At 36.8% G+C, this 24,263-nt stretch overlaps 1 protein-coding gene across 2 annotated transcripts in view; it reads left to right on the top strand.

Moving 5' to 3' along the window:
• The window catches only part of ARHGAP29 (Rho GTPase activating protein 29), a 76,658-nt gene that overhangs the window by 7,490 nt on the left and 44,905 nt on the right, over positions 1 to 24,263 (top strand). The window contains exons 1-3 of one of the 2 annotated variants that reach the window (XM_068540357.1): positions 4,262 to 4,388; positions 9,647 to 9,883; positions 23,507 to 23,641. In XM_068540357.1, the coding sequence (XP_068396458.1) occupies positions 9,679 to 9,883; positions 23,507 to 23,641 (340 nt within the window). In that variant the 5' untranslated portion in view covers positions 4,262 to 4,388; positions 9,647 to 9,678. Of the gene's footprint in view, positions 1 to 4,261; positions 4,389 to 9,646; positions 9,884 to 23,506; positions 23,642 to 24,263 lie in introns of those variants that run through there. The other variant, XM_068540358.1, reaches the window with a different exon arrangement.

Below are 24,263 nucleotides of genomic sequence, written 5' to 3'. Positions count from 1 at the left end.
ATACATTTTTAACTTATTATAATATACCTTCAAATAATATTATGCTATTTCACATATAATGTAAGAACCTTACTTTCATTTCCCTCCTCCCTTAATTTTTGCTATTGTGATGCTTTTTGCTGTCCTGCATATATTGTAAATGCCACGCACATTGTTATTACTTTTGTTTTAAATATCAGGTTTTCTCCCAAAGAAATTTACAAAATGAGGCTTGTTTTGAAGATTTGTTGGGGTGAGTCTAATACTATTTTAGTAGGGCTGGGTTAGATATACTACTAACACATGTCCTTCTGGGATCTCGCCTTGAGTATTCAACAGGTCTTTTTACTTTGGCTGATGAACACTCAGAGGTCTCCCAGCCCTGTGAGAGCCCTGGGAATTGTTCAGCTACAGGTCCCTGGAAATTCTTTGTCTATCCTTGTGGGGATTCACCCTATACATATATAGCTTTGTATTCAGCAAGAAAATTAAAGAGTTGTCTATGCAAATTTCTGGAGCTCTTCCTCTGCCTACCTTCTTCCTATCTGGTACTCTGTCCTACAGATTCCAGCTGTCCCAGTCTCCCTGAACTATGATCCCTTTCTCCTCAACCTAGCAAGAGTACCACACTCTGTTTGGCTTCCTCCTTGCATGCCATGGTCTAGAGTGTGTCTCCAGGCAGAAAGTTGGGGTGACTGTAGGGATCACCTCATTTGTTTGTGATCCCATCTCTCCAGGATCACAGTCCTGTGCTGTTTATAGTCTGTCTGAAAACAGTATAGTGGAAGGGCAGGTCTGATCTCATTTGTTCCTGCACTTGATGTATTTCAAATTTTAAGACTTTTTTTTTTTTTAAATCTGGAGATTTTCTTTTCATCGTTTTCCTTGCAATTTATTTGTTTAAGAAACTGTTGTTTGCTCTATAAAATGACCCACAGTCTAGATTTTACTGAGTGCATCCTGTGATGTGAATTGAACATATTCCCTTGTCTTCTGTATTGCTTATAAAGTGGTAATTGGGTCTAGAGCCAAGTTTCTCGACCTTGACACTATTGGCCATTTGGGGATGGGTAATTCTTTCTTAGGGGTAGAGGTAGGAGGGCTGAGGCATGCTCTGTTGTGCAGGTAGGATGTTTGGCAGCATCCCTGGCTCTATTCACTAGATGTCAGTACAACTCCTTCCCAGTTGTGACAATCAAAGATGTCTCCAGACATTGTAAAATGTTTTTAGAACCATATTCTGTTATGAAAAATAGGCTACCTAAACTACAGAATCAACTTCAGGAATATGAAGATCCTTACCCAGCAAAAATAGCAATACTACCTATGTTAACACTGAAGAGAACACATGAAAAAGATTTTAACAATATGCAAGTTGAGGCTTCATAGAATGACAGAAGAGCAATATCACAGAGGATGTGTTTCTGTTTTAGAAGGGAAAAATACTTGAGACAATAATAACGTAAAATGGTAAAAACACAATTTTAAGATGTTGGACTTCTACAATAGATATACAGATGGTTTTACTTTTTCTTTTTTTTTTTAACCCTTTATAATTTAATTATAAACCAAGAATTTTGGAGTTACAGAAAGGTATTGTTTCAATAGTGTACTTTTCATACTTGAAACTTACTTGTGTGACATAAAATTTCTTTAAACAAATGCAAGTTAGGGGGAATTAATAAAACAACCCTTTTAATTTAAAAGTGAACTACCATTTTTGCTAATGTTTCCAAATATTGTATTCCTCCTTACTAAGAAAAAAGAGTAGAAAAGATGACAGATAATTAATCTGTTTTTTTAAAAGCTATAAGAGGAGGACTGGGATTGAGAGACTTCTCAAAATTTCCCTCAGATAACTGTACTTGTAATTTAATGGTCTAATATTTGTTGAAGATTCACTCTGTGTTGGTTCTATGCAGAACAGTTGGTTGTTTTGAGATGGTTTAGAGGTAGATCTGGTGGGAAGGGTCTTGAGATTAACCCAGAGCAGATCCAAGGGGCAGACTTTCCTCCCTTGAGCTCCCTGAGGATTACCCTGCCTCTACCTTCCATGGCCTTCAGAATCCTTTCCTCTCTCCCCCATTGGTGTCCTTCCGTTTAGTCATCAGTGGTTTCCATGGTGAGTGTCCATGGTGCATCATTCTCCTCCATTAGGATTTGAAGGAACATTTGGTTGTTAGGTGTCCCCAGCATTTTTAGTGCTTTTGATCTTGGCACAGTTTAAAGTTTTTAAAAATTAAGCAAAGATAAAAGAAATTACGATAAATAAAAATTAAGATAGCTCTACTATCTGCAAAATGATAGTAGAGCCCAGGTAATCAAGGAGCCTGAGGTTCTCATATTTATCCTTTCCAAGTAACAACCTAGGGCCCTAATTGGGTTTATTTGTCCAGAATTGTTTGGGTGTGAGAGGTGTCGTCTCCCCTTTTTCTGTCCATGGGTAGTCTCCTTATTTCTTTCTCTCTCTATCATTTCTGTCTCTTTTCCTTATTCTGTCTGTATCTTATTTTCTCTTTCTCTGCCTCCATTTGTCTCTGCATCTTTCTTGGTCTTCTTTCTCTCTTCTCCATAATTGTTTCTCACCTTCTCACATCTCTCTTTCACGGCTTTTTCCTCTCCTTCCCTCCCATGTGCTCCTTTCTGTCTCTGTCACACCACCACTTCTACCTCACATACGCTTTCTCCCCATGAGGATCTTGTGCGCGACATTGTTCAACTTTAATAAGGAAAACAATCCTCTTTATTAAGAAAATGGTGATAATGGAATAAGAAAGTACAAAATAATTAATATACAGGTATTTAAAAATAGATATAAAGGAGTGTTTGAGATTGAGTGGCTTATATTTCTTCCCCAAATCTTCCTGATGATTTAATAAGGGTTGGGATGCTCCAGCCCCCTTTTGCCCTGGGACCTCTGACCTCTCAGTTTGTTTCAGTTCAGGGCATCATCATTTTCCATGGTGAGAGTCCATGGTGCATTGTTCTTTTTAAGTGTGGTTAGAAGGAGAGTTTGGTTCTGAGGTTTCCTTAGTGCCTGTGGCATGTCCTTGGTACTGTTGTGTTTGGGGTCTGAAGGGGTAAATTTGTGTAAATTGAGTCTGACAATTCCAGTGTGGAGGTAAAATATCCAAGACGCTGAGCATTTTCATATTTATCTTTTCCAAGTAGCACCTGAAGGGCTAAATTTGCTCTGTTTCCCCAACATTGTTTTTAGTATAAGGGTTCAAAGATATGAGAGATGTTCCTCTTCTCTGTGCCAATGAGTGTTTTCTCCCTGTCTCACTACTTCACACGTTGGCTCTCTCATGCTCACTTCCTTTTTGTCTCTGTAAGTAGGTAGTCTCTCCTTTCTCTTTTATTTCTCAATATTTTCTCTTTCTGCCTCCACCTGTTTCTGCCTTCCTTGGTTTTGCCCCTCTCTCTCCCTATGTCTGCAGCCCGCTTTCGTCCTGCTTCTCCTCACACTCTCCCGTGTCTTTTTCTGCTTTCTCCCACATGCGATAATATTTTTCTCTGCCTCCACCACTACCCCCAGCTACCCTCCCCATGTGCCCTCTGTTTCTCCATCTGTTCTTTCTGAATGTTCCAGAACTGAGATCACTAATGACGAGGCTTGTTCTCGTGAGTAGAATGATGTAGAAGCTTTCAGCCCCTGCTGCTTTCTTTAATTATTCCATCTTTCTCAGAAATTTTTCTCATTCTGAGCGAGTTTGAGAGTGCAGTTGAAGTAATATAGGTCTAAGTGGAAAATATGACCCTGTACAGAGGGCAGAGTAGTTGGCTGGTTTTGAGGAAGTTTATTCTTCCGGAAAGGAGCCAGGCCTGTGTTACACTTTACCTGTGTGGGGTCTTGTTTTTGTTTTTGTTTTCGTAAAGGAGTTGGAGAGAGAGGAACGAGGTGGTCAAAGAAGTACCTCATAAAAAATGTAGATTGCTCATCCAAGAAATTCCGATTTGCCAGATGAAGTCATCAAGTGACCTGTACCTAAGGTTCCTCCGCCTGTCCTGCCACAAGCCGCACGGGGCGGCTAACACGTCCTGCAAGGCTCGGGACAGTTTGCGGGCCGAGGCGAAGCTGACAGCCTGCGCCGGGCGCGCGAGAGCCAGTGGCCGACCCCACCTGCCGCAGGCGCCCGTCCCCGCCCCCCGGGCGCGCGGGCCAATGGGCTGGGCCCCAGGGGGCGGGCCGCGGCCGGGCGGGAGGTGCGAGGCCGGGGGCGGGGCGGCCGGGGCTGGCGTGGTCGTGGCTGTAGCTGCAGGGGCGGTGGCGGCGGCTTGGCCGGGCGTCCGCGGGCCGTGGGGGATGGGAGCGGCGAGCTCCAGCCCTCGGCGGCGGCGGCGGCGGCGGCGGCGGCCGTGAGTGTCGGGCGGGCGTCCGCGTCCGGAACGCGGGATGGAGCGCCGCGGTGAGTGGAGGGTGGCGGCGCTCGCTGCTGCGGCGGCGGCGGCGGCAGGGGGCTGGGGTCACCCGCGAGTTGCCGTCTGGGGTCCGGGCGGCCCAGGCGGCGGCCCGGAGTGGAGGCGACTGCGGGCTGCGCTGGGGGCCCAGGCGGCGGGCCGGGCCGGTGTCCCCGAAACTCCTGGTCCTCCGGGAGGGGTCCGACCGGACGTGGGGCGCGGCGGGCGCGGAGGAGCGGCGAGGGCGCGAGCTGTGGCCCTGAGCAGATGATGAAGATAGTAAAAGCAAACACATAGCACGTCCCACGTTCGGCGTACAGTTTTCTAAGAGCGCTACACGTTTTAACTTCACGAGAGTTCCACGATTATTTAACTAATTTTTCACACGGGGGAAACCTGTCGGAACACACAGACTAGTAATTGGCACAGTGTGATTTAAAGTCGGACAGTTTTGCTCCAGAATCTGTGCTCCCTACCACTAGAGTCTGATCGGATGCTGTCCCACCCCCCTCTGCCCTGACAGCAGTCCTCAATTCAACTGGGTCTCTGTCCCGAGATATCTTAGGATTTCCGTGGTGCATTGTTCTCGTCCCTGTCTTTTGAGCTGAGGGAGGGGTGTTTCGTTCCGAGGCCTCTTCAGCCTCAATGTTTTTTTCCCAATCCGTTGTGGACGTGTTTGGGGCTTGACTTTTTTTTCTCTCTCTTTTTTTTGACGGGTGAGCTCAAGTCTGAGACGTTTCAAGCTGGAGCGCTAGTGGTTCACGAGCCTTGTGTCTCCATATTCATCTTTTTTGACTCTCTTCCTCAATAAGGAATTGGCCTCATACCTCTTCGGAGAGGAGGACTGTTAGTTGATAAAGGCGGGAGCTGAGCGCCCCTTCCTCTTTCTCCAGGTGTCTCCGAGATGGTATCTCTTGTCCATCGCTATCAGTGCCTGCAGCCCTTTTTGGTTGCTCCATTTTCCCATTCTGTATTTAAATCCTGGGATGGGGAACGTGGTCTTTGGCATTGGGTAGTTTTGGAGAGCCCTGCCTGTCAGGAATGCTGGACATTCTGGAGGCGTGGGAGGTTGGGCAGCTTCATCTTCTTTAAACGTGCTGAATTCTAACTGCCCAGGAATGAAGTGTATGTGCGTTGCACACCTTTCTTTAGAAATTAGTTATTTGCATATTATTGATAAAGCTTTTTAACATGCCCCATTCTGTTTTTGTGAAGAGTGCATTTAAAAAACGTAATCAAAGACCTCCAGAATGAATTTTTCTGATTTTTAAGAAACATCTCTAGGTATTAATAGAGTCTTACCAATCAGAAATTTGTTGAAGTAGCAGATTTCAGAAATATATGGCAGTTTTTCCTGAGGTAGAAATAGTAAGATAGGGAACTATTAAGTACAGATGTTTGGGTTTGTTTTACTCTTCAATTAGGCAGCCAGGCGCCTAAAATGAAAATACTTCTGTAAGGATACATTTGAGGAGGAGGAACATGGGGCAAGAACATTTGATTAACACAGGCTCCTGAAATCTTGGAAAAGCCACATTCCAGGGTACCGGAAGTTAGTGTTCACATTTCTAATACACATATTACTTAGAATTTAGAACATATAGAGAAAGTAGTTTGGCACAGTGATTTTCTCTTTGCTACAAAGTTCTTTGCGAAGTGGATAAAATGCTTTTTTTATGTTGATGGTTTGGAGTTGGAAGAGATGCAGAGAATTAGGAGAGTTTCACAAATATTTTGCTCAACAGTCTGTTTGCACAGTTCAAACTTCACTTGGAAGCCATTTAGTAGGCTTCCATGAAGTCAGTTAAGTTTCTGGAATTGTTTCCAGTCCTATATTTCTTGCTCACAATTTACAGATATATTGTAGTGAAGTCACATTTTGTTCATTACTTATGTATGTTAACAATCTCCCACAGTGAAGCACGCTAGTGATAATGGCTAACAGTTATTGAGTCTTCGTGATGAACCAAGCGTTGTGCTAAGTGCTTTCCATATTATTATCTCATTTAATTAAATTTCCAGTTGCAATTTGTTAGTAACTACATTTTATGTTACCACCAACTAGAGGATGTTCATTTTGGGACATGAGAAAGTAATGTGGATGATCTCGGGAAGTGTATAACCTCCAAACTTTCTCATTATCATAGTTCAGTTTTGTGAAAGCTTGGATTAACTTTATGTTAACATTTTTTTCAACTGTAGTGTTTCCTTTTTTCAGTTTGAAATATGAAAAGTAGTAAAGTATATTAATAAAAGTAGTACATTGCTCACCGTAATGCCGACTAGAGGTAGAGTATAACCCCTTTTAGTTCCTCACTTCCCCATCGTTTTTGTTCGTTTACAGACATTCTTAGTCTTGACTAAATATATTCAAGCATTTTTGAAACACTTTTTACAACTTTGGGCTACTAATTCGACAGTTAAAATAAATTTTTTTTTACTGAGATAGGTGAATTGTTTTATTCGAAGCTTGTGATATATGCTTTAAAATTTATAACCATCTTTTTACCAGTGACAATGACCAATTTTCTAATTTACTAAACTAAAAGCCATCAAAATTAATCAGAGTGACTTTATTAAGTAAGCTGCAAAAGTGATAAATTAGGCTAATAGTCTTCTCAATTAACGATTTGTAAAAGAGCTGCCCAAACAAGGCACTTGAGTGTTTTGTTTGTTTTTGTTGGAGGGGAGCCTTAGGACAATTTGGGGGGCACTATTATTATACCTAAGTTCATTTTAGAAGTTATTTACACATTTAAGGATTAATGTTAGATAGGTTTGAAACTAGATTAAATGTAGAAATTGCATTTCCAGAAATAATTTGAGATTAATAAGAATACTGAATAAAGGAATTTTAAAAGCCATTGAAGAAGTGTCAGGACACCTTATTTAATAATCAGAAGTAGAGAAACAATAATAGAAATCAACCTTTGATTTTAGTTTTATGTACTCTTGCCTTTACTCAACTTCATATGCTTGGTTTTTTGGTTAAGATACTATTTTAGAGACAGATTTTTAAAAACCGTTTCTATTTTCCATTCAAAACACTGCAACAATATAGAGTTAAACATTTTTATTTCTGTAAAAATTAATTGAAACTTCATAAATTTTTTAAGTTTATAAATTCGTTATAAACTACTTATTTATTATTATTCATTATTAGTTCTGCAAATTCATCACTCATTCTGCGGACAGTTTTGAGTTGTTTATCCCTCATGTGCCAAGCACTGTGCTATAAGCAGAGAACGCATGGTTAGCAAACATTGGTCGTGATTTCCTTGAGATTACAGTCTGGATAGGGAGACACGAATCACCTATGGGAACTTCGATAAGTGCAGTGATGAACAGTATAAGATGGTATAAAGCATGTAACAGGAGATTCTGTTCTAGTTTGGTGGTGGTGGTGGTGGTTATGGGAGCAGGGGAGGTCCAGGAAGGTTTCTTTGGGGAAGTGATCTTTGAGCTGAGATCAGAATGAGTAAGCAAAGAGGAAGGAGTAGTCCAGGCAAATGGAACTGCCTATAGACAGGACCCTGAGTCCAACAGTTGGTGTTTCTCAAGTTGTAGGGACAGAACCCATTATAAGTCTGAGACCAATTTGGTGGGTTGCAGTCGGCTTTTTAAAAAATGAAATGGGATAGGAAAGAAAACATCTGAGTACATCACCTGGCTCCTTAGCCAGAATCTGTTTTACGTTTACACATTCCTACACACACACCACACACAAACATAACATACTTAATGTGTATACTGGCTCCACTGTGGGTCACGGTAAACAAATACTGTTGGAAAAATGAGAAAGAGGTGTGTGTGGCAGGAGTGTTGAAAGTGTTGAGTAGGAATTGTGACTCCAGACAACGCTGCAGAGGGAGGTAGGAGCCAGATCTCACGCTGAGCCTTGTAGTGCACGGTAGCTTCTCGTCTTTTGGAAGAGTTCTGAGCAGAGAAATGATGTGGTGAGATTCATGTTTTGAAAATGTACTCACTACATTTGGAATGAGGCAAGAATAGATGTGGAGAGATTATTTGGAAATTAGTAACAGCAGCTAGACTACACCTTCCTCTTTGTTTACTCATTCTGATCTCAGCTCAAACATTTGAAAAATGTTTTAATGATAATGCTTGAGCTAATTTAATTCCTCCAGTCATTTCCTTTTTGATTTCAAACAAAATTAGGACTTTTAATTCCAGAAAGGTAAAAGGTAAGGATGAAGCAGAAACAAACTAAGATTTTCTTGAGTTCCAACTATGTGCAAGGTTTAGGTGTTTTAACATATGAAGTCTTTTAACTTTGTGTTCCCTTTTAATCTTCACACAGCCTGTAAGCAAATTGTACAGGTCACACATTTAGGAAGTATTCAGTAATGATTCAATTCTCAATCTTTCTCATAACAAAGATTGTGTTTTTATTATACGACCCTGAAATTACCAAAAATATTGCTCCAGTGATCATACATGTATTTGTTCAACCAATCCAGGTGTGTCAGATTAGTGGACATCTTTAGAACTTGTTTTCAGCAGAGAAATGTTCTTCATGAAAGGTGATAATCCAGAATATGTATGTGTGTGTATGAGTATACATTATTATTGAGAACATACTCTACTTGAATTTCTTTTATGTGTTGGACACTTCTATACCATTGTCTCTTTTAATGCTTACAATAATCTCATGAGGTAGGTATTGTCAGGATGTTATTTCCATTTTATAAATGAGTTTACCAAAGTGAGGAGATGATTAATAGCTTGTCAGGTCACGCATAGTAAGTGATGGAGGGGGATTTTGAAAACAGGTCTTTCTTTTTTCAAAGCTCATATTTCACCTTTATTTTTGAAGGTGATGTCATGGAGGGAGAATATTTTCTTCCACTAATTGACATTTCCGAATAACTTTTACAGTTTAAAAAATTCTGTACCTTAGGAGTTAAGAGGGAGTTTATTAAGAGCATGGGTTTTGGTGACAAGGCAGATGTGGGTTTAAGTACCAGTTCATTTATCAGCTGAGAGCTTAAACAAATTATTTAACCTCCAAACCTCAGGTTCCTAACTGGTGAAATGAAGAGAACAGTAGCTTGCATATCATAGAGTTGTCAAGATTATTGGCACTTAATAAACGGAAGTTGCTTTATCAGTAATACAGGGTTTGTTGTTGTTGTTATTGTTTTAAATAGAATATTGAGGCGGGCTTTGGGCTATTTGTGAAAATCTAGTATAATGTCTCCTGATTAATGTAGTATTTGTGTTTCTCTCTTTTTCTCACCCCCTTAAGGAGTTCCGGTTTTTTGACTGTTATATGAAAGGATGATTGCTCACAAACAGAAAAAGACAAAGAAAAAACGTGTCTTGTCAACAGGCCAGCTCTCTACTGATGTTACAACTTCTGAAATGGGGCTCAAGTCCTTAAATTCCAACTCCATTTTGGATCCTGATTACATCAAGGAGTTGGTGAATGATATCAGGAAGTTCTCCCATGTGTTACTATATTTGAAAGAAGCTATTCTTTCAGGTTTGTCAACTCTTTTCTCTTAGCATTCTTACTGAATAGTTTGTAAAATTTTAAATGCCAGCCTAGCTACAGATAAGTGTATACACAGTAGTAGCAACAGGGTATTCTGCTTTAGTTATTCTTTTTTTTTTTTTCCAAATGTTTGATGTTTACAGTGTGAAGTATTTTATAATCAGATACAGTGCAATACATAGTAGAAACTTTGGTAAGTGAGGGAACAAGAATACAAAAAAAAAAAAAAAAATCATTCTTTGGTTCTTAGAAGTTGGACCCATTTGACATGGGAGATTTTTAGATAATTGGAATTTTAGCCTTCTTGTTAATGGTAACACAGTGCATTGATTGGTCTTTAATAAGCAGACTGATGTTTTTAATTTACGTTGTTGACATTTCTGCCTGGATTCAGTTTTCTATATTGTTCCTAAAAGAATCTAAAATCACTGATTTGAGTGAATTTTTTTCCTCAAAAATCAAACTTAATTCTGTTTTGCTATTCTCTTCCTCAATTAAGAGATAATCACAGAATTTATTCTCTGTCTAGTTAGAAATGGGTAATGGAGCATGAGACTTGATTCTCCGGAAGTAAAGAGCTATATGTATTTGTACTCCCTGACTTGATCTTAGTACTTAAGTCTTTCAACTTTCCGTGCCTCTTTTATATCTAATTTTGATGGCAATGGTAATTAATAATCATACAGTTCCTATTCTTTTGTAATAAGTAGCAGTTCAGTCCATATTCATAAAGGTATGTCTGGATGTAGAAAAATGAAGATTCCTAGTGTTACTTATATGAGATCTTCTGAGGCTTCATAGACATTTATAAGATTTCCGTAAATATTTTCTGTGTTTATAAATTAGATGTTCGTTTTCTGACATACGTTCTGAAAAACAGAAACTGCAACCATGTCTTCTGTTTGTCCTAAATGCTGCTTTTAGGAGTTTATTTCTAACCTAATTGTAATTTTCAAGTTGAAATGCCCAAAATACCTGGACTTGAATTGTAGCCTCAAGATTTTAGTATTTGAATTTTCCTTAGAATGACAATCACATAAGTCATTCTTTTGACACTATATGTATGTTTTTAGAAAAGAATTTACCTACACTTCTGTTCATTTTAATAGCTTAATTTGAAGTCTAATTATGGATAATTAAATGGTAATAAAGTTATCTTGTTAGTGTGGAAAGATATTCTAAATACATTAAGCATTATACTGGTAACAAATTCATACTAAAATGACACATCTGCCATTTATTTAAAGAAGCATACCTTTGTAATAAAGACTTGTTCTTAACTGAGTTACTTGTTTTAAATTTGTTTTTTAATTTACGTACAGTAAAATGTACTCTTTTTGTTGTAGCTGGGTTAATTTTGAATTTGAAATTTAAAATGATGTATTAATTAACAAATCATTTACTTCACTTTAGGGTAAAATCTGATTTTATTTAATGTATCAATAAAAATAGGTTTTCATTAATATAAATAAGATTTTTAGTTAGGATATCTGTTTGTTTTTATTTGTTTTCCATAGGAGATTTATATCATTTGAAATCCTCATCTCGCATATTTATCCCTTGTTTCACAGATTTAAAATGATGGTAATTTAAAACAAGTTGGACCCATTCCTTATCTCCACAATTTTTTTATATGAGTTTTAATTTGTGAGTAAACAGTTCATAGGTTAGGAGGAAAGAGGACTGAAAGCTGATCCTAAGTGAGAACAAAAGAGAAAATAGATAATACATAAATATAAGACAGCAAAAGGAGATTACTTTTTGAGGTAAAAGGGTGTGTGTGGAAATATATATATATATATTTTAGGAGTGTGTCTGTACTTGTCTCCTTGTTTTATTTAATCTATTTTATTTTTTATTTGTTTTTAGACCTTTTATTTTATATTAGAGTATAGCCAATTAACAATGTTGTGATAGTTCCAGGTGCACAGCAATGTGACTCAAGGAAATATATTTTTTACAGAAATGTAATATTAAAAATCCAAAAGGATGTTATTCTTTTAATAAGAAAACCAGTACTTCATAATTTGACTTGATTATATTGCTAATAATAAAAAAGCTTGCCATTTATGATTGGTAGATTAATTTAAAAATGTAAAAACCATCTTTTGGGTAACCAACTCTCATTAGTAGGCAGTGGCCAGAGTATTTTCATTAATTTATCTTTGGATTGATTTTAATGCTTGGTTCTTCAGTCAGAGTTAAAAGGATTTATGTATGCCATCTCAGAATAAATCTTGGATTTAACAAGAATTTGTTTTCTCTGTCTTTGCATCATTGTTATCAAAATCTGGAAATATATTCTTTAGTTTATTTGAATTGATGGAACCTTTTTTGTTTGTTGTTTTCCTTAGGGGGAGTATGTTAAACATATAAATTAACCTCATTATAGATGACAAGAAATACTACATAATAATATGCTTCTTTAATTTTGCTCATGATTTTCAGCTTGTTAGAGTATCATACTATTTATTTATTTAATAGAATTATTACAACAATCACATGATATCTTCAGGAAAACAGGTAAAATGTTTAAATTCTGTAACTATTTAAGGTGGTGTTATTATATATGTTACTGGACATAGACATAGGCCATGCCTTTGTCTCTGGGTATTGAGAAATATCCCTGGACTTCTGCTGTTCTTTAGTACCAGCATAGTTGTAAACTGTGGCCACTGTTTTTATTTTGGAGTGAGGGATCCTTGTCAATATTGTATCAGCGGCTTTGCCAGTATTTTGTCTTTTGCCTCCTTAAAAGAAGGAAGCCAAATTTTTGGTATTGTTTGTTACTTTTCAGTTCATGTCAGTTGGCTGTTAAAAAGCTAAAAAGTTAGCTTTTAAGAATATAGACTGTGGGTATACTAATCACCTTTTGATGTTATCTGAATACCATTTTCTTTATGTACTTTACCTGTCATGAGGCAATGATGTGCAAAATCACTTGACTACTGCTTCAAGTGTTAAATCATGTTGTTGAGACGAGGCTTAGGTTAATAGCTTTGTGATGGGTTTATAGCCACATTTCCCTTTCCTAAACTAGTTACAGAGATGATATATAATTGTATATGGTGCTTCACATTTTACAGAGTACTTCTACATACGAACGGTATTTAATCATGCAGTCCCCACAAAGGCGGGTACTTTTAGACCTGTTTCACAGATGAGTTGTATATATAATTTAGATTATGTGATTTCATCAACCTCTTATTGCTGATAAATAGTGGTTTCATTTGGAACCCAGAGGTCATGAATGCAGAATGGTGTGTTCTTTTCTTGCTATCTCAACTGCTTCATGTGGCACGTACTATAAAAACACTGCTCAGTTTTCATTATTTCATTAACCAATTCTGTTTTCCATTGGGGTTTATCTCGACCTGCACTATCCAATATGGTAGCCTCTAGACATATGGCTATTTAAATTTAATTAAAATTTAAAATGCAGCTCAGTTGCAGTACCACGTTTCAAGTGCTTATTCGCCACCTCTGGTTAGTGGCTACCATTTTGGATGGTGAAGTTATAAAAATTACCATCATTACAGAGATTTCTATCAGACAGTGATGGTATAGACATTTGGCTTTTATCAATCTCGAGAATATTGAGATGAATTTTTGAGCTATAAGTATTTTTGATTTGTATAGCATGAAAAGAAAACCTAGAAAAAGTTGTTAATAGAGCAAATTAAAGAGAATTTTACCTAGAAATAGGAACGCTTGGAATCTATTTGGAATCTCCCTCAAATTGCCTTTGGAATGTTTAGCTTTCATGCCGTTCTTTGATTTGAACTAGCAGATCACTTTCCAAGCATTTTATACAAGTTGGTGAGATTGGTAGTAAGGAATGGCAGAAAGAGCTCAGGAAAGAGAATCACACAATCTAGGTTCTAGGCCTAGTTCTGCTATTAACAAGTTTTGGAATATGGCTTAAGTCATTTAATAATTTGTTAAGAATGAGGCGCTTGGGCTTCCCTGGTGGCACAGTGGTTGAGAGTCTGCCTGCCAATGCAGGGGACACGGGTTCGAGCCCCGGTCTGGGAAGATCCCACATGCTGCGGGGTAACTGGGCCTGTGAGCCACAACTGCTGAGCCTGCGCGTCTGGAGCCTGTGCTCCGCAACAAGAGAGGCCGCGACAGTGAGAGGCCCGCGCACCGCGATGAAGAGTGGCCCCCGATTTCCGCAACTAGAGAAAGCCCTCGCACAGAAACGAAGACCCAACACAGCCAAAAATAAATAAATTATAAATAAATAAATACATAAATTTAAAAAAAAAAAAAAAAAAAAGAATGAGGCGCTTACACCAGATGGTATTGATTTTATAATTCTGTGATCCAAAAATTGATTGGAGTTGGAAATTCTACGTTGTGCGGAATATTGACAATTCAAGGCTGAAGAAAACAGCTACATATTTGTTTTCAAACTATATAATGCATTTTAGAGGACATTCGCCTCCCACCAGTCTGTAGGATTTTTTAATGTGAGTTTTATGATAACTTTCTTAAGTGTGGGTTTATGAAATTTTCCCAAGTGAGAACGTGAAGCTCGTATTGCAGTAGGTGTTGATGAACTGATTAGAGAAAATTACTGTCTGCCAAAGAACTCTTTGCCCCCAACAGAGTTAAGATATGTATGCACTTTGTCTCTACTTTTTTTAAAAAATAATTAATTAATTAATTAATTATTTTGGCTGCATTGGGTCTTCGTTGCTGCGCACGGGCTTTCTCTAGTTGTGGCGAGTGGGGGCTGCTCTTCATTGTGGTGCGCCGGCTTCTCATTGCAGTGGATTCTCTTATTGTGGAGCACAGGCTCTACGTGCGCGGGGTTCGGTAGTTGTGCCTCGTGGGCTCTAGAGCGCAGGCTCAGTAGTTGTGGCACACGAGCTTAGTTGCTCCGTGGCATGTGGGATCTTCCCGGACCAGGGCCCGAACCTGTGCCCCCTGCATTGGCAGGCAGATTCTTAACCACTGTGCCACCAAGGAAGTCCTCTACTCTTTTTATTTACAAAAAGTGGAGAGCTTAATGTGGGAGATCAGAGGACTATGAACATGCTTACTTTGATAGGGTAAGTGATAGTTTGTTGATTCTCTGTCTGCTACTTATTTCCAGGAGGAGGTTACCCTGTAGTCTTATATAAGTAGCAGATGTGGAATTTGAAGTTTTAGATCTCCATCTAGTGTCATTAAGGTGCATTATGAATAATTACAGGGCAAAATTTTCATCTTATGTTAAAATGCTGAAGGCACGCAATTATGCATATGTCCTTTGTATTTAAATATAGCACTGCAGATTAATGTATGTGCAGTCTAAGTACCAGTTCAGGTTTATGGTTGCCCCCCTGAGGAATAATGTGTTCTGAATTCCAAAGAACACATTCATAAATGTTCTTCTAGTTTATACAGTAATCTTAAACTCTCTCTTTGTGACATACCTTCCCATTCCCAGGTGGAACACCATGCATGGAAGTTCAAAATCTGGGAATTTGAAAAGTGCAAGGCTTTTAATTGAGCTAGAAAGAGTAGTGCAAATTTGTCTGGTACTCAATGCTTGGCAGTGTCCATTGCCATTATAACATATATTTGAAGAAAAATTGGCAGTTAGTCTAATACTTCTTGTAGCTTTTTGATTATGTAACACTATTTTTTAAATGGATTTTAATAAAAGTTTACTGTTGTGACAGTGGTGGCTTGTTTTTCTGTTTTGTTTTTTAAATAGGCTAGAAAGGAAGATTAAACTTTATCTTCAGTTTTAGATAAACTAGTTAAGTTCTCTCATTATTAAAAATGATTTCTAATTTGAGTGTATCACTTTTAATTTGTAAAAATGTAACTGATCTCTTAAGTGATAGCTTTTGATGAATTCTGGGTCCTAAATTTGACAGAACTATAGTCAGAAGTGGTATATAACTTTCTAAAGCAAATTTTATTGAAAGAAGGAACTAAGTAAAAATTTTAATGTCATTAAATATTATGTTCTGTTGTGAGAGGGAAGTTCTGTATAAATTTTCAGTCTTAATTGAAATTCTGTCTTGTGGATTACCCCAGTTTTTTTCCAGAGTAAATCAATATACAGGAAGATGTGTAAATTTATTTAGGCAAATTCCAGTGAGTATTAATTTTACCATTGTTGACTATTACTTAACTTTCACCCTCTATAGTGTGCAAGATATTTTGTGAAATATTGGAAACATTAAGTTGCTACTCTCAGATATGTCCTCCTGCTATGTTTTTTCAGAAGTAAACCTCTCTAGAAGTGATTTCCAATGGTTACCATTTAGGAAAAGCTAATATGAATGTTAGTAGTTTATGGCTTAGTGCCTAGAAGGTACAAAATGAATCCTTGAGGAATGAAGTGTGAAATACAGGTAGCTCATTTATTACACATGTGCCAGCTCTTAGGAGATAGCTTTCCTCTTCTGCACTTACCTAGAATGGCTTACATAATGTTACCATTTACAGTAGTTAACTGGCATATTTGATTGGAAGTTAAAGCCTGTTAAATCACAGATTGCAGAGTGTACCTGTCATTAAGCTATAACTTCTTTAACCATGTTAAAGTTCTAGAGCCAGAACCCTGAGTTGGAATCCTCATTCGGCCACTGTTTGTATATAGCCCTGAGCCAGTTACTTATATTCTCTGCCTCAGTTTCACATCTGCTAAAAGGAGATAATAGTACCTACATTATTGAGTTGTGAAAATTAAATGAGTTCATAATTCATTTATATAAAGCTCATAGAATAAGTGTTTTAAATGTCAGCTATTATTATTTTTACAATCACCAAGTGGCTGGATAACGAAAGCTGCACTTCAGGCTTCATTTTATCCTGTAAATTCAAAAGTCATTACAGAAAAAAAAAAGTGAGTTTTCCTAGTGATAAGTTCTGAAACTTTTTCCTTGCTTCTTGTTTTCATTGCTTTCCCAGAGGGGTTAAGCTGAATTAACAAGACTGATTTTTAAAATTATTGTCAGTTTTTTAAAAATCAAGGAAAACACCGTAGTTTTTTCATTTATTTACATAAGCATTTCCATGAAGTGTTTGCAATATAAACACTGCGGTATTGTGTTAATGCATGAGAACCAAAAAGTGGAACTGGCTAATCTGTTCTCACTTGATAAGCTGAATGAAGCAGAAAATAAATGGCACAAATGAATGAAACAATAAATTAAAATTCAGATTACCATATAGGGATGGTAGATAAACAAGCAAACATTGGGATACAGGAGTTTTACTCTTCTGTATAACTGGTGTTAAGACTGGTTGAACATTATAATATTTGCATATATAATACCTTTGTAGTATAAATTGAATTATTACATTTATAACATGGCCACTATAAAACTTAAAAATTATCTGGTAATTATATGACTAAATTAAATACTATAACTTGATAGGTATAGAAATATTTTTGTAAAATATACTCTTAATTATGATTTTATTTCTAAGTAATTTACTAATTTAGACTTTACATATAAAATTAAATTGAAATTTAACTTTAATGTCTCTTTTTCATTAGCCAAAATATTGTGGGACCATACTGTAATTTGTTACTGAGTGTAATTCTGTGTGAGACAATTCTGTTTTCAAAGATATTTAGTTTGAATGGTTTACAGATTTAATAGTAATAATAGTTTACATACATTAAGACTATAAAGCAGTTTCATTTCTGTTAATTTATTTGATATTTACAACAACTGTTTTACTGATGATGAATCTGAGGTCAGAGAAACTGAGAGTTTTGTTTATGGTCATTTCAAGCAAGTGGCAGATCAAACATTGGAATTTAGGTTTCTTGCTTTAAATCTATTGTTTTCTACCACACCAATCAGCCACTTACCTTTCTTCTGTATTAGGGAAGAACAATTACTCTCTCTTTTGCTTTGCTCATTGCTGCTGCTGTTGATGTGGGGATATTTAGTGTTGGTGAAGGAGCTGCCTAAATTTAAAACTTTCTGAAAAAAAAAGTTCATGAGGCTTTTGCTTCATAAAAATAATTTGAGGTAGCTTTATTCTACTATAAGAAAATAGAACATTGGAACATTTTTACCACTCATAAAACGTAATTAAGGGCTTGCTATTTTATAAAGTCCCAGCTGAAGTATTATCAGAATATACTGATGTCCTAGTAGTTGACTCATCTACTCAAATACATAGGAGAATTTATGAATCTTTGTAATTAACGCTTGAATTTAGCTGTCTTGTTCATTTCTGTTGATTTATAGACTTCAGAGATGTGTTCAATCACAGAAAAATTGGACTTATTTATAGGGTAATTTGAGATACTTCTGAAATTTCTTACTAAATAGCTCAGTTATTGTTTTCTAGTATTTTGCTTTGAAACAACTTCAATATCTGTTTATAAGGGCTTCCTTGTAGGAAAAAAAGAATTTCAAATTGGTAAAACATTTATGTTGACAATTATTGGAATGTTCTGCAGTGATTTTAAAGAAAAATTATAGCAGCAATCCTCAGGACCCGTTATGCTGTTAAAAATTATTGAGAATTCAGAAAAATTTTTGTTTTTGTGGGCTGTATCTGTTACTATTTACTGTGTTAGAAATTAAAACTAGGAACATTGAAAAATGTATAATAATATGTTTTTAAAACATACAAAAACACTATAATAATTTTGAAATATGTTTATTCCACATAGTTAATTTCCTTGACTCTGAGAAGACCAGAATTTATTAACTTGGTTTATTTAGGCATTTAAACCATTAGTATTTTGTAGTTCTTGCTTAATATCCAACCCTAATTTTGAATATTGATGATGTTGACACATAAAAATCAAGTTCTTTTGTCCTGAGACCTCAAAATAAGACAAAGTATTTTTACTTAGTATTTCCTAAGTATGTTAGTATCTGTAGATTTTATTGTGAAACATCAGTAGGGGATAGAAATGACTGGCTTTCCTTTCTCTCTCTCTTTTTTTTTTTTTTGGCCGCGCTGTGCGGGATCTTAGCTCCCCAACCAGGGATTGAACTTGGGCTCCCAGCAGTGAAAGCTCAGAGTCCTAACCACTGGACCACCAGAGAATTCCCACCTTTCTCTTTTTTAAGACTAACATAGATTAGGCTTCAGAAAGAGTATAGCACAACTCTTTATGACATTAGATTCAGCCTTGGTTTTGACAAGTAGGCAGAAGTATTACCATAAAATAGCTTTATTTAGTTATATATATATGTATATACTATATGTATAAAACAAAGGATAGACTTTGCAATGCAAAACTGGGAAAAAATACATTTATATTCTTTTTTATAGGTATTCAAATTATATTATTGTCCCAGAAGTTTCTTTCATTTCGAAGCTACTTGATTCTATTTCAGACCTAGCCTATGTTGTTAACCTATTTCTACTTCTGTATAAACTAAAAAAAAAATAGCTGCCAACATTTATGGAGGGCTTACTATGTTCCAGCCACTGTTCCAAGTGCTTTATGTGTTTTAACTCATTTAGTCCAACAACCCTATGACGTAGCTACCAATATCTTCTTTTTTTTAATAGATGAGGCACAGAGAGGTTAAGTAACTTGCCCAAGGTTTATCAGCCATGGAGTTGGAATTCAAATTTAGGCAACCTGTTTCTAGAAACTATGCTTTTAACCAACCACTAAGCTGTATTGCCTCAGCTAAGTAAACCGACCAAACTAATATCCACAGTGATAAAACAGACAGAATAGATAGTGATCATTTAATTAAGATAATTCTTGAAATTACATGCTTACATTTTCCTTAGGAATTAAAAAATTATAAATGAATTTTTTAATTATAAAAGTAATATATGTTTATGGGAAAAATTCCAACAGTACATAAAATTTCTAAAATCTTTTGTCCATTTCTATTTCATTTATTAAATAGACTATTTTTAGAACAGTTTTAGATTTGCAGTAACATTGAGAAAATAGTACAGAGAGTTCCCATATACTCCTATACCCAGTTTCTTCTATTTGTTAACATCTTACATTAGTATGGTACATCTGTTAGAGTTAATGAACCAGTATTTGATAATAATGATACATTATTATTATTTAAAGCCCATAGTTTATTCAGATTTCCATAAATTGTTTCTAATGTCCTTTTTCTCTTCCAGAATTGTATCATATTACATTTGATTGTCATGTCTCCTTAAGCTCTTCTTAGTTATGACAGTTTCTCAAACTTTCCTTATTTTTGATGACCTTGACAGTTTTAAGGAGTACTGGTCAGGTATTCTGTAGGATGCGCCTTTTTTTTTTTTTTTTGGCTGCCGTGGGTTTTCGTTGTTGTGCGCGGCCTTTACTCTAGTTGTGGCGAGCAGGGGCTACTCTTCATTGTGGTGCTCGGGCTTCTCATTGCAGTGGCTTCTCTTGTTGCGGAGCGTGGGCTCAGTAGTTGTGGCTTGCGGGCTCTAGAGCACAGGCTCAGTGGTTGTGGTGCCCGGGCTTAGTTGCTCCATGGCATGTGACCACGGCATGTGAGATCTTCCCAGACCAGGGCTTGAACCCATGTCCCCTGAATTGGCAGGTGGATTCTTAACCACTGCGCCACCAGGGAAGTCCCGGATGCGCCTTGATTAGAATTTGTCTGATGTTTTTCTCATGATTAGACTGGGGTTATGGGATGCTGAGAAGAAGCTAACAGATGTAAAGTGACATATTTCTTTTGTCATTTTCAAGAGTACATGATTTATCACTGTTAATGGTGACCTTGATCACCTGTCATAAGAAGTAGTTGTCAAGTTTGTTTAATCTTTTCGTCCCCCTTTCCATATCGTACTCTTTGGAAGGAAGTCACTGTGCACATGCTTCACCTCCTTGAGGACAAAATATCTATATAAATTATTTGGAATTCTTTTATACAAGAGAGTTGTCTCTTTCCTTCCATTTATTAATTTATTCAGACATTTATTTGTATCAATATGGACTCATGGATATTTACTTTATACTTTGAGTTATAATCCAGTGCTACTTTTTTAATTTAAGGCTCAAATTTTTCCACCTTTGGCCATTGGGAGGTCTTTCAGTTGGTTCCTGTGCACCCTTGGCATACCCTCTTCAATGTGAGGGTTTTTTTTTTTTTAAGCTCTTACTTTCTGGCATTACAAGATGCTCCTAACTCATCTCGTGTATTTCCTGACACAGTCCTAGAACGAGCCGTTTCTCTAAGGAGCCCTGGTTCCTTTTATTGGAGAATGGTATTAGAAGCCAAGATCAGGGTGCTAGGTGTGTTTGTTGCTACTGGGGCATCATTTCTTTTAGGCCCTCTCACCTGATGAAGAAAAGAAATATATGTATGTGTACTAACCTGTGTATATACACACATCTATAAATATTTCTAGCCACCTATATCTATATTAAGCTAAATATGAATTCTTACGGAAGTATCCAACTCTAATCTATCACCACATGGATCATTATAGCCTCCTCTCCCTGCTTATTTGTAAATTTCCGTTCCAACAGTGAGATTCCTGGCTCCCACCATCCACCATCCAGTTACCTAGTTGTTCACTTCCAGAATACATGTATAGCAATATCAACATTTTTAACCTGAATCTTCATTGAAAACACTTTATCAACTAGAGTACAGTGCTTATGTGCATTTCCTTTGCCTTTAATCTTATAGACTCCAGTCATTTCCAAAGCTGCTTAAGCCAGCACCTAATCGCCTGTGTTTCTTTTTCTGTTATTAAAATTTTTGGATGAATGAGTTGGATTTTTTCCTGAAGGCACTCTGTTCTCTCTCCTTCCATCACTACCTGAACTATTCTTTCTTTACCCCTTCCTGGGATACTCTTTGCCCTAATATACCCAGCTCCCCACCTTGCACTCACCTTGCCTGTTCCTCTTATACTACTTATTTCTCTTTCTTGTTAATGAATGGAATATTTGATAGATGATAGTAGAATTACTTGTTTTTGTTTTTTATCCTATAGACAGTTTTTCTTTCTAGTGATTATCTTTTAACATTTCTGGAAAAAAATTGCATAATTATAAAACACTTTTAAAAAATGTTTTTGATTTTTAAGCTGTTTCAATAGGGAGACAGTATTAAGAGCTTAGCTTCTAGAATTATACTCTCTGGGTTCAAATTCTGACTTGGTAAACTTAGGTTTGCCTCAGTTTTCTCATCTGTATGATGGAGATTTAAAAAATCATCTACTTAATAGAATTGATGTGAAAATTAAATGAGATAATAGGTTTTAAGTGCTTTTAACAGTGCCTAGTACATAGGAAGCACTTAATAAATGTGCCATTGTTAAACACTAGTGCTATGTGTAAGGTTATAGAAATGAACATTACATCAGAGTATTATATTTCAGGTGGTTGTCTTTTCAAACTTTTGAGGATTACTTCAGGGTTTTTAAAAAAATTATTTTATTTATTTGTTTATTTTTGGCTGTGTCGGGTCTTTGTTGCGGCACGTGGGCTCTTCATTGTGGCGTGCGGGCTCTTCGTTGCAGCGTGTGGGCTTCTCTCTAGTTGTGGCACGCAGGCTCAGTAGTTGTGGCGCACGGGCTCAGTAGTTGTGGTGTGTGGGCTTAGTTGCCCTGCGGCATGTGGGTATCTTAGTTCTCTGACCAGGAGTTGAACTCATGTCCCCTGCGTTGGGAGGCGGATTCTTTACCACTGGACCATTGGGAAAGTCCCTACTTCAGGAGTTTTACAGGTTAGGGTGACTATACTTTCTGGTTTGCCTGGGATGGTGATCCAGGGATATGCCTGTTTGCTGGCATGATTATGAGTAGTACGCACCTTTTCTCTTGCTAGAGTATTTTGGTTTGGAAGATAAATTATATGGTCACCTTATTTCCAGGGGTTATAAAACGTTGTCTGTGTCCCTCTGACCGGGGCTGCTGTAAATGGGTAGAGCAGACTAGGGCTAGGCAGGTAGCGACTGGGAAAGAAGCACACCTAAGAGAGCAGTACTGGTCTGTTTCAGCTGCTTGTGGCCAAGGAGGATGTGGGCCTGGTATAACCAGATTTTGATTTTTCAAGAGTAGGCATAAATCTGGAGCTTTTATAATGATCCCCCAATTTTTCGTCATTGGCAATTAGTTCAGTTTTTCTAAAAAGTACACAATTTCATTGAACCATATAAAGATCTATGCATTTTATTGTATGTAAATTATATCACAGTTTTGAAGATGTGCAGGTCAGGTGGTGGTCCTTATATATATGCCTGTGAGTTGCTCATTTCTAATATCTGATAACTTAATGCAAAGAGTCAATTCTTATGTAGAAACTTAACATGTAAGTGCTATTTAATATTAGTTAATATATCAGGCATTATAGGGCTTTAACTCTGTTACCATATATATATTAAAAAGTATATTATAGTAAAAACTGTAGGACAGGAAAAACTTGTAAAGTTGCCTCAAGGGAAATCTGGAGAGCACATTTAGACTGAGAAAACTGAAAAAGGTAGTGCTAAGTTGACCATGACTGTGAGTGACTTTGAAATCTTTAATGAATTAAAATGATTATGGATTTTTGAAGGCTAAATAAATTACATATAATTGCAGTAGTGAAAATAAAAGTGAACGTACAGTAGGCAAAAGTTGTGGAGCTACTGCTTCTACCTGAAATGTGCTTCAAAATGGTTGATTTAACAAACTAAAAAAAAATTTTTTTTTCTTAAGACTGTTTTAAAGAAGTCATTCATATACGTCTGGACGAACTTCTTCGTGTTTTAAAGTCTGTAATGAATAAACATCAGAACCTCAATTCTGTTGATCTTCAAAATGCTGCAGAAATGCTTGCTGCAAAAGTGAAAGGTAAGAAAGATAATATTAACAGTGGGTTGGCATGGGCAAAAAGGATCCAGGTGATACATTTTCGTTTATAATGATTATAGAACCATCTCTCTTGGCATCTATATGATGTGTATCAGTAGGAGTTATATACACTTTGGTATTTAAATATCCCCACTAAGTCACACCTAAAACTCTTTCTTTTAAAAATTAAAACTTTATTTGGCAGGAAACACTCTAAAAATGCTAACTGAAATGAACTAAACAACTGAGGTTTACAATTTTTGAGTTTTTTGAAAGAATGTATGCTCTTTTGAAGTAGGTTATTAGGGTACAAAAAGTCTTTGTTATCTGAGGACAGTTGGTGCTGGAAAATGGCCATTTGTAGTGATTCCACTTAAAGGAGGGAAACAAATGGAGAAAAAGAAGACTTAATTGGGACCTTATTTTCAAATGTGGAAAAATGAAACTAAAATTGGAAAATAAGTTTATCATATATGTGTATGTATGTGTGTATATATATATATGTGTGTGTGTGTATATTACATGTGCTAAAAGAAATAAGAATTGGGACATTATCCTTTGATGAAATGATTTGCCACCAAAAATTGTTAGAATCTGTTATCCTAGGCTGCATTATATAAAA

The sequence above is a fragment of the Eschrichtius robustus genome, chromosome 3 (assembly GCF_028021215.1).
Source record: "Eschrichtius robustus isolate mEscRob2 chromosome 3, mEscRob2.pri, whole genome shotgun sequence".
NCBI classification, from domain to species: domain Eukaryota; kingdom Metazoa; phylum Chordata; class Mammalia; order Artiodactyla; family Eschrichtiidae; genus Eschrichtius; species Eschrichtius robustus.
The sequence above is the reverse complement of the archived record's forward strand: the minus strand, read 5'-3'. Positions and strand labels throughout refer to the sequence as shown.